The 11,299-nt window shown below is 39.7% G+C and overlaps 1 protein-coding gene across 4 annotated transcripts in view; it reads left to right on the forward strand.

Annotated features, from left to right (window-relative positions):
* Positions 1-10,850, forward strand: part of LOC100064182 (monocarboxylate transporter 1) — a 29,293-nt gene extending 18,443 nt beyond the window's left edge. The window contains exons 2-7 of one of the 4 annotated variants that reach the window (XM_070268491.1): positions 1,691-1,951; positions 2,426-2,451; positions 2,604-2,738; positions 3,010-3,153; positions 5,867-6,733; positions 9,611-10,850. In XM_070268491.1, coding sequence (XP_070124592.1) covers positions 3,057-3,153; positions 5,867-6,733; positions 9,611-9,888 — 1,242 coding nt within the window. In that variant the 5' untranslated portion in view covers positions 1,691-1,951; positions 2,426-2,451; positions 2,604-2,738; positions 3,010-3,056 and the 3' untranslated portion in view covers positions 9,889-10,850. The remainder of the gene's footprint in view (positions 1-1,690; positions 1,952-2,425; positions 2,452-2,603; positions 2,739-3,009; positions 3,154-5,866; positions 6,734-9,610) is intronic. The other 3 variants (XM_014740217.3, XM_070268492.1, XM_023641387.2) reach the window with 3 other exon arrangements.
* Positions 10,851-11,299: the final 449 nt, after the last annotated feature.

Raw genomic sequence — 11,299 nt, forward strand, 5'->3', positions numbered from 1 at the left:
GAAACTTTACTTCTGTATAAATTTTATTTAAAAAACATAGTCTTTTAGGTGCTTAAGCAGACCTCTTCTTAAGAGTGTTTTTAAAAAAAAAAAAAAAAAAATCACTACATCACTTTCTAAGTTATATTTGAAGTGTTTAGGTTGGTTAGAAGGTGAGCTATTTAAAAGTTGACTCCTATGGATAGGAAGCTAGGATTTGTATTAAAGACTCAGAAATATAATAGTCAAAAATGAGATTGTCATCCTTGACCTGTGCAATATTAATACTGTACTATACCATTCTAGGTGGTGTTAGGGTAGCCAGGAATGGGCAGAGTAACATATTGCAGGATTAATTTGGACATAAAATAGAAGTTGGTTTAAGTAAATCAAAGGAGAGCCTAATTTCTCTAGACTGTTAACCTGCCTTCAACCTCTCCCATCTGCTAGTAATTCATAATCACAGTTACATTTACTTTTCTAACTATGCTCTTCACTAGTGCTGGGTGATGTAAGAAGAAAAGGGGAGGGCCAGCCCTGATGGCCTAGTGGTTAAAGTTTGGCATGCTGTGCTTGGTGACCCGGGATTCAATTCCCAGGCATGGAACCACACCACTTGTCTGTCAGTAGCCATGCTGTGGCAGTGGCTCCCGTAGAAGAACTAGAATGACTTACAACTAGAATATACAGCTATGTACTGGGGCTTTGGGAAGGGAAAAAAAAAGAGAGAGAGAGGAAGATTGTCAAAAAATGAAAAAAAGAAGAAGAAGAGAAGGGAGAATCTTTGAGTTAAAACCACCAGCTTCCGGGGCCAGCCCTGTGTCCTGGTGGTTAAGTTCGACGTGCTCTGCTTCAGCGGCCTGGGTTCGTGGGATCAGATCACAGGTGTGGACCTACAGTACTCATCATCCATGCTGTCACCCACAACCCACATATAAAATAGAGGAAGATTGGCACAGATGTTAGCTCAGGGCTAATCTTCCTCAGCAAAAAAACCCCCCAAAAACTACCAGCTTCTGATATTAGGCTTCATTTTGCAGATTTTAACTGTATTGATCGTCATCATTTAGGAATCTTTCTAGTCAGATAATAGAAAAAAATGCCTTAAATCTAAGCAGCTGGATGAAAGGCAAACTTTGATGATTTTCTAGACCATTAAATGAGAATCTTATGTTTGAGATGATCTTTTCTTTTGAAAATTGCCATATGTCTAGTGAGTAATGGATATTAATGTATCCTTCCTGACACTTTTAAGTCAGCCTATAAATTCTAGAGAATGTAAAAACTAGGTAAGTATTGGAGAATACATTTTGGGAAAGGAGGGAAATTATAAAGGAAATATTAAATTATGAACCTTTTATATATGTGTGTATTTGGGAGTTTTGCATGCAGGTAAGTCAGGAGTTATTTGGTTATCTTTGGTAACGTGGAAAATTACTGATATTAAAATAGGTATGCTTATAAATTTGAAGAAACTACATTTATTGAAAAGGATTTTGGTGTACGGTTCAAGTAGTGGTGAGTTTTTAACTTTAAGCCTATAAAAATTTTGGGCAATACTATGACTCTTAGAGTTTTTCCAGTGTGTTCATGGAGAACAAGTAACATTGAAAAGCATTTCAGCTATTTGTAACCTAAGTGTAAGGGATTTTATGGAAGTGCTTTGTTTTGACCTACTTGTTATGTACTATTTTAATTTCATATCCTTTAGATATTTGGATCTGAACTGCATTTTTGAATTCATCATTACTTACAATGTCACCATCAGATGGAAATCCAGTTGGATGCACTCCCCCAGATGGAGGCTGGGGATGGGCAGTGGTTGTTGGAGCTTTTTTTTCCATTGGCTTCTCTTGTGCGTTTGGCAAATCTATTTCTGTATTTTACAAAGAAATTGAAGGAATATTTAATGCCAGCACCAGCGAAGTGTCATGGATATCTTCCATCATGTTTGCTGTCATGTGTGGTGGAGGTAAGTACCCATGGAGGCCTACTCTTTTTAACTTCGAATAGGCAGACAAAAGCTCTGTATCAAGTACTTTTTGTTCTTGATGCCGTTATCAGTGAGATATTTGAAATGTTGGTTCTTGAAGCTTATGTGATTAGTCATATTTTTCATTCCCTTTAATAATAAAAGCTACATGGCAACTGTATGCTCTGTTAGGTGAGTTATAATATTATAAGACAGGTGTTGTTATAAAGAATAGATTTCTTTTAAAATGATTTTGTGTTAGTTGCTGGTGTATAGAGAGACAATTGATGTTTGTGTTTTAATCATATATCCTGTAACCTTGCTAAACCCTTGTTATTTCCAATCATTTATTGGTAGATTTTTTTCAAAATTTTTAGATAGATAAACATATCTTCTGCAAATACTGATAGTTTGGTTTCTTCCTTTCCTTATACTTTTTTTTCCCCGTCTTACTGCGCTGGCTTGGATCTCCAGTATAATGTTGAAGAAAAGTGGTGATGGTAGGCATTCTTGTTTTGTAGTTCTGTTTCGGTTTTGTTGTTTTCCGTGAGAAACAAAATACATTTTAGTTAGTTTGTAAATATGCTCTAAAGTCAGAAGTTTGTTCAGATGTGCTCATACATCTCATCATATTCATGTGTTTTTGCTCCAGATGACCAGCTAAAAGATTAAAACCAGAGCAAACTTGCTATATACGTTGATAATATCCTAGATACATGAAGAATCCTGTCAACACTTATAATCAGGGTATTTGCAGCCTATTCTGCCTTAAAAGAGATAGATTAAGGTATTTCATATTTTAGTTAAAATTAATGCAATATGTTCTACGTATATAGAAGATGTGCAATCAGTGCTATATTTTTTCCATTACACAAACCTGTGACTGTGAAATAAAGATAGGAAGCAATCTTCCTTATCACTGTCTTCTGTTATATCTGTTTATTTTGTGGGGTGAGGTATTTATGTCTCGTCATCCTTTCATGTCAGTAACGTCTTGTGCCCGTGTGGATATGAGGGATGGGCTTCTCTCTGTTACTAAGTTGTTTGCTCCCTCCTAGGTCCTATCAGCAGTATCCTGGTGAATAAATATGGCAGTCGTCCAGTCATGATTGTTGGCGGCTGCTTGTCAGGCTGTGGCTTGATTGCAGCTTCTTTCTGTAACACTGTGCAGGAACTTTACTTGTGTATTGGACTTGTTGGAGGTGAGTTGTTACTGATGTATTTTTGAGTACTAATTTTTCGGGGGACTATTTGTAGAATTCATCTGCCAATTCTTTTGAGAAATGAAAGTTCTTTGTTAGAAAAATTACTGGGTTGTGATTTTTAAGAGCTGTAGATATGTTAATAAGTACCAGAAAAGCAAGTCTTTAAAGAAAGTTGTGGCACTTAATGGGTGATTATTTTTTTATTGAGTGAATGCATTGAGAGTTTCTTTTCTTTTTTTTTCTCTTAAGAAAGATAGTGGTGATAGTTAAAGGGTGTGTGGCAAGTTGTTGAAAGGGTAGTCATCAGCTATGCCCACCCACTAGCCCTTCCACCCAAGAAGAAATTGGCTCCAATTGGAGTAAGAGAGAATGTCAAATACAAAGCAGGAATTTTCTGGTGGAGAAGCCAGATGCTTTTTTGAGGGATAAAAGGCACACATGAGAACCTCCCCTTTCTAACAGCTAAATTAAGAAAACGAAACTGGGGGCCAGCTCCATGGCTGAGTGGTTGGGTTCCTGCGCTCTGCTTCGACAGCCTAGGGTTTCACTGGTTTGAATCCTGGACACGGACATGGCACTGCTCGTCAAGCCATGCTGAGGCAGCTTCCCACATGCCACAACTAGAAGGACCCACAACTAAAACTACACAACTATGTACTGTGGGGCTTTGGGGAGAAAAAGGAAAAATAAAATCTTTAAAAAAAAAAGAAAATGAAACTGCTGAATTCAAGAATAAAGATCACCCATTGCTCTATAATTCAGAGAAAACCACCATTTTAATATTTTGATGCTGTATCCACTCATATATTTTTCTATGCACATACATATAATTTTTTAGAAAAAGGGATGAGATTGTGTATAATGTTTGTAACCAGTTTTTTTCGCTTAAGAGTATGTCATGTACATAGTTCCCCATGTCAGTAAACATACTTCAGCAGCTATTATTTTTCCATTGAGAATGGATATGCCATAGTTTAGTTCACCATTCTCTAATTGAAGGACATTTAGGTTTGTATTTTTCACTATTAATAAACAGTATTTGTATGATAGTACTTCTCTATACATCTTTGTGAAAATGATAATTTCCTTAGGATAAATGTATAGAAGTAGAATTACTGGTGGAAAATGTTTTTGATACGATTGGCCAAATACTCTGTTAGAAAGTTTATAATAATTTATAGTCCTACCTGCAGGATCTGAGATAATGCCAGTAATGGGTATTTTCTTCTTAGATCTATACTCTCACTATATTAATTAAAATTTTAAACATTTAAATATTTTATTCCATCTAGAATATTTGAATAACATGAATATTCAATGAGTATCATATAAAATGAATAACATAAGGAAGGAATAGAACTTTGTTTCTATATGGTTATTGAGTCTGTTCATTATTTCATTTATTAATTTGTTCCACTAATGTTTATTGAGTCCCTACTACATGCCAGGCACTGTTCCGAGCTCTGCAGGGCTAGAGTCAACATGATAGGCAAGAATCCTGCTCTTTAGTGGAAGGAAGCAGACAATAAATAGACCAATAAATAAATGAATAAACAAGAAAAATATGAGGTAGTCATAAGTCCTTTGCAAAGACTTAAAACAGAGTGTTTTGATAGAGAAGGATTGAATGGTCCCTAAAGGAAAGGCCTCTCAGAGGTGGTGGTGACTTTGAGTTGAGATCTGAATGATAACCAGGAGCCAGCTTTGTGAAAATCTAGAAGGACTGTTATGCTTAGCACATGTGAGAATAGACTGAGATGAGGCCAGAGAGGTAGGTAAGCACCAAATCATGGGGCATCCTAACCCAGAGTGCAGAGTTACGGATGGGCAGTCATTAGAGAGAGAGAATTAGGGGAGCATCTGATCTGGTTCACCTCGCAGGGGAGCAAGAATGGGAGACTATTTCGGAGGTTATTGGGATAATTACTTGTCCCAGACCCATTGATTGAAAGATCCATCTTTCTCTCTTAATTTAAATATATCTTTTGGTTCTATTTCTGGACTTTATGCCCACTTTCATTGATCAGTTTTTCTATTTTTTAATAAGTGCCACACTATTCTAATTACTGTAGCCATACAATATATTTATATATCTGTTAGGGTTGGTCCCACCTATTGTTTATGCTTTTCAAATATTTCTAGTGCACTTGTTCTCTGGGTGTATTTTAGAGTCATTTTACCTCGTTTGAAAAATAAAATACATTGACATTTTCATAGAAATTGCATTAAATTAATGGATTTACTGAGGTAGTGTTCGCGTCTTGACAAGGTTGTATTATACTGTTCCCAAAATATTTTCTCTCTCTCCCTCCCACTCCCTCTCTCTCCCTTTCTTTCTCTCTGCCTGTCCACCCCCATCTTGCTTTCTGAATTTATAATAGTTATCCTCTCTCCTTTATGTTTTCAATTCTATGTTCATCAGGAAAGCTAAAATTATGAAATTAAAGGATTCTACATTTATTATTCTTCTTGTTGCTAAGGTAAAAAGAATTATTTTAATGTTATATTGTAAATCTAGTATTTGTTGCATCAAGAGACTTTATGTCTATATTTATTTGATAACAGTCCACTTAATGATCTACTAGTTATAATAGCCTGTCTCATAATGATGATTTTGACCTCTTTCCATTCAGTTTGTCTAGTTAATTAATAACAGATATATTTCAGACATTTATTACAGTATGTGATTATTTTTTCCTCTCCGCCCCAGGTCTTGGGCTTGCCTTCAACTTGAATCCGGCTTTGACCATGATTGGCAAGTATTTCTATAAGAGGCGACCCTTGGCAAATGGACTGGCCATGGCAGGCAGCCCTGTGCTCCTCTCTACCCTGGCCCCCCTCAATCAGGTTCTCTTTGGTATCTTTGGCTGGAGAGGAAGCTTCCTAATTCTTGGGGGGATTCTACTAAACTGCTGTGTGGCTGGAGCCCTGATGCGGCCAATAGGGCCCAAGCCAACCAATGCAAAGAAAGAGAGGTCTAAAGAATCCCTTCAGGAAGCCGGAAAACCTGATGCACAAAAAGGGGCAGGTGATGCAAATACAGAATTTAATGGCAGAAACGCCAAAGAAGAGAAACAATCAATTTTTCAAACAGCTAACAAATTTCTGGACTTATCCCTCTTCACACACAGAGGCTTTGTACTGTACCTCTCTGGGAATGTGGTAATGGCTTTTGGGCTGACTACACCTTTAGTCTTTCTTAGTAATTATGGCAAGAGTCAGCATTACTCTAGTGAGAAGTCCGCCTTCCTTCTTTCCATTCTGGCTTTTGTCGACATGGTAGCCAGACCTTCTATGGGACTTGTAGCCAACACAAAGTGGATAAGACCTCGAGTTCAGTATTTCTTTGCTGCTTCTATCGTTGCAAATGGAGTGTGTCATCTGCTAGCACCTTTGTCCTCCAGCTATATTGGGTTCTGTGTCTATGCGGGATTCCTTGGATTTGCATTTGGGTGGCTCAGCTCCGTATTGTTTGAAACACTGATGGACCTTGTTGGACCTCAGAGGTTCTCCAGCGCTGTGGGATTGGTGACCATTGTGGAATGCTGTCCTGTCCTGCTGGGGCCACCACTTTTAGGTACAGTATGTCTTCCTACTTCTGAGGTTCTGTTAGCATGAAACACGCATAGAAGATTGGGAAGGTGATAGAAGGCAGAGATCAGTGAGCCGCTTGATGGCGGAGAGCAAGTCTTTCTCATTTCTGTACCCTTAGTGCTGGCACAATGCTTGGCACAGCTTAATTGCTCAAATACTTATGGAATTGAATTAAAATGAAGCTGAAAGGAGAATCAAAAATTGTTAAAAACTTAAGTATTTATTAAAATAATTTTTTCTGAGGCCGGCCCTGTGGACAAATGGTTAAGTTTGGGTGCTCTGCTTTGGCAGCCCAGGGTTTCGCTGGTTCGGATCCTGGTTGCAGACATGGCAGCGCTCATCAGGCCATGTTGAGGCAGCGTCCCACAGAGCACAACCAGAAGGACCCACAACTAGAACCTACAACTATGTACTGGGGGCTTTGGAAAGAAGAAGAAAAAAATAGAAGAAGATTGGCAACAGGTGTGTTAGCTCACGTGCCAATCTTAAAAAAAATAATTTTTTCTGATCATAAAACTAACATGTTCATTGTAGAAAAATGTATAATATACACTCCACCTTTAAAATGCTGTTGGTGATTTCCCTTTAATTGTGCAATTTATCTCAGTAGTAATATATAAAATACTAACAGTAGCTGCCAGGTGAGGGCTCAGGTGTACCAGGGACTGTCCTAGTCGTTTTACGCATCCTGCCATAGCTCCCGAGTCTGAGGGAGCACTGTTAGTGTCCCCGCTTTGTAAATGAAGAAGTAGTGCCTTCTAAAAGTGAAATAACTTGCCCAAGATCACACTGCTAGTAAGTGGCCATAAAACTTGGTGGATTATTCTCTAAGAATACCAGATTGTTTACTCTTTTAAATTATTATTAATACAAATTACGATAATCGTTTGGATTTCCTCTGGATATGACTCGTGCTTTTGAGATTGTGCATGATAAGGGAAGGAAGGATACAGAAAGAAGATCCACCACCGACTTTTCCACACTCCCCACCCTGTCTCCTCCCTCTTCCCAGTGAGATTCCACTCCTGTCAGTTTTCACCTCCTAAACCTCTTGCTAATCTGCCCGTTTTCTCCGTCACAACAGCTCCTACCTCCTACCTGGGCTGCTGCTCACAGTAGCCTTCTGACTGGTTTACCCAGACCCACTCTCGCTCTCCTTCAGTCTCCTAGGACTCTCCAGTTCAGAACTCTTAGAATGTTTTTAGAACTCTCCAGTTGGTTCCATTGTTCTCAAGGTGAAGATCAGATTCCCTAATGTGGTCTCCAGGGCCCCGCGTGGCCTGGCCCACCTCTCTCCTGCCTCACTTCCCACCACTCGCCTTTTGCTCTCTCTGCTCCCACACCCGGCCCTTCTTCCTTCCCGCTCACGCCCTGTGCTTCCTCCTACCACCTGCCTTTACAGTTGCTCTTCTCTGCCTGGATTCTTTCCCCACCCCCTTTCTCCTGGACAGCTGTCCTCCTGGAAGTCTCAGCTTAGTGTACACTTTAAGAGAAGCCTTCCTGACCCTCCCTGCTGCTCCCAACCCCCTGTTTTGTTTTCAGACCCTCCTTGTAGCCTTTGTCAGGGTTTGTGTAAGTATTTGATTAACATTTCTCTTCTCCACTGAACTGTGGCTGTTATCTCCTTTGCTTGCCCTTATCCTAGCAGAGCCAGTGATGGTGTTTGTAGGGCTCAATAAATATAGCTGAGTGACTGGTGCCCTGAGTTAGAAAACCATATGGAATCATGTTTGAATTGCTTATATTAAGCCCTTCATAGATGTAGAGTTTTACAGAGTTTTTATTCCTTGAGATACCAATTTGATGAGATGCCAAAAAATTTTACTAAAACAAGGATTTCATGGCCAAAAAAGGTTTTTAAGTTAAATAAGTTTCTTTACTACCAGACTTCGTAAGGCCTTTAGTAGGGAATAACGTGCTATGCCATTTCCTAAATCTATTTGACATCGGAAACATTAGGGAGGAATCCTGTAGCACAGGCGTTACAGGTGCAGGCTTCGGAGTCAGACTTCCTGATTTAAAGCCAAGCTATTTCACTTACTACCTTCGTGATCTTGGATAAGTTACTGAAGGTTTCTGTACTTCAGTTTTTAAATTATACAATGAGAATGCTGATCTGCTGGTCATGAGAATTAAGCACTTAGAATGGTGGATACGTGTTGATGGCAGTTAATTTTTTAGCATAGCAGGAGTGTTCGCATGAATGCTCTTTGGGAAATGCTGATGTCAGAGAAAGAGCTTTGGTCTGGGAAACTGGAATAGCTCTGCTGCCTTGGGCAAGACTCCTAAACCTCTTGGAGCAACAAATTTGTCCATTGTGTATTGAGAATTGATTCTGGGTGATCTCTAGCTCTTTCCCAACTCAAATTTGCCAAGATTTAATTATTTTCAAGTTGCTAAAAGTAACAGAATATGCAAGGCCATCCAAAATCATTGTGACATCATAAATAAAAAATCAGACCATTTTTAGCAATTCTTCTTTAGACTAATTTGTCATTTGTGGGCTCTTTGAGGATTGGGTTGACAGCTTCTTTCTGAGTGGATCCTTCAGCTTTGTTTGGGAAAGGAGATACTTGTTTGCTTGCTTTTTTTTTTTCTTTTAATATATGCATATTTTTATTGCTTTTTCTCTCCAAAGCCTCCCGGTACATAGTTGTGTATTTTTAGTTGTGGGTCCTTTCAGTTGTGGCATGTGGGACGCTGCCTCAGCATGGCCTGATGAGCAGTGTCATGTCCGTGCCCAGGATCCGAACCGGCGAAACCCGGGGCCGCCGAAGTGGAGCACGTGAACTCAACCAATTGGCCACAGGGCTGGCCCCTATTTGTTTGCTTTTACCCATATAACTTTCTAATTCTTTAGGTCGTCTCAATGACATATATGGAGACTACAAATACACATACTGGGCGTGTGGCATAATCCTAATCGTTGCGGGCATCTATCTCTTCATTGGCATGGGCGTCAATTATCATCTTCTGGCAAAAGAACAGAAAGCAGAAAAGAAGCAGAAAAAGGAAAGTAAGGAGGAGATGACCGGTGTAGATGTTGCTGGGAAACCAAAAGAAGTTACCAATGCAGCAGAATCTCCAGAGCAGAAAGGCACAGAAGGAGACCCCAAAGAGGAGATTCATCCAGTCTGAAATCACAGATAAACAGAGGAGCTTCGGACCAAAGACACCTGAAAACTCCTACTGAAGCACATTCTACTAGTGGTGCTTACCACAGACAGCGGACATTTCTGTGGAAGTCACACCAGCTGTTCACTGAGGAAATTTTTATTTCATTCTTTTACAGCAGTCATAATAAATATGTCACATCCTTTAGGGAAAGGGGATTTGCCAAAGGTGACAGAAGGCAAAAGCTTTTATTTGAAGTCATGTTTATTAAGGTGTACTTTACATATAGTACAAATCCCTTTTATAAGAGTAAAGTTTGATGAATTTTGACAGAGTATTTAGTCAAATAACTACCACCCCAATATGAACATTTTGAAGAGCCAAAACACTTCTCTCTTGCCCCTTTGCAGTCAATCCCTTTTCCTTACCTACAGCCTCTGGGAGCCGCTGATCTGATTTCTGTCCCCTATAGTTTTGCCTGTTCTAGAGTGGAATAAATGGAATCACATAGTATGTAGCTGGCATAATGAGAAATGTATATTTGGTCTTTGTCCCTAGTTTCTGGTACACAGCTCCTAAAATCCTTGGATTCTCTGGAATGATGAGTGTCCTTTGCATGCTAATTTGATGACTGGTAGCTGGGATCTCCTAGAAGGCGTCAGGATAGGGGCTGGCCTCCAGAAAGAACAAGGCATGAGGAGACTTTCAGCCCCACCCTGTGACCTCTGGGGAGGAGGGAAGGGCTGGAAGTTGAGTTCAGTCACCAACAGCCCATGATTTAGTCAATCATGCCTACATGATGAAACCCCTAACTACAGGGTTCAGAGAGCTTCCTGGTTGGTGAATACATTGAAGTGCTGAGAGGGCGTGGAGGCTCCATGTGACTCCTCCCCACCATATCTGTCCCTGTGTGTCCTATGCATCTCTTCCATTTGCTGTTCCTGGGTCGTATCCTTTATAATAAATTAGTAAATGTAAGCAAAGTATTTCCCTGAGTTCTGTGATCCATTCTAGCAAATTATTGAACCTGAGGAAGGAGTCGTGGGAACTGCCAGTTTATGGCTGGTTGCTCAGAAGTACAGGTGGCAGCCTGGGCCTTGAAACTGGAATCTGAAGTGAGGGCAGCCTTGTGGGACTGAGCCTTTAAACCTGTGGAATTTGACACTAACTCTGGGTACTTAGTGTCAGAATTGAACTGTAGGAGACCCTGTTGGTGTCTGGAGAGTTGGAGAAGTAGCTGTTGGTGTGGAAAAAATTTGGTGTCAGAAATGTGTGTAAAAACAGTTTGGAGTAGCCTTCTGTGTCTGGCTTCTTTCACATAGCATAATGTTTTGTGGCTCATCCATGTTGTTGCATTTATAAGTAGTCCGTTGCTTTCTATTGCTGAGTAGTAGTTCTTTGTGTGGATGTACTATAATTTGTATATCCGTCCACC

This window comes from Equus caballus, chromosome 5, assembly GCF_041296265.1.
Source record: "Equus caballus isolate H_3958 breed thoroughbred chromosome 5, TB-T2T, whole genome shotgun sequence".
Lineage (NCBI taxonomy): Eukaryota > Metazoa > Chordata > Mammalia > Perissodactyla > Equidae > Equus > Equus caballus.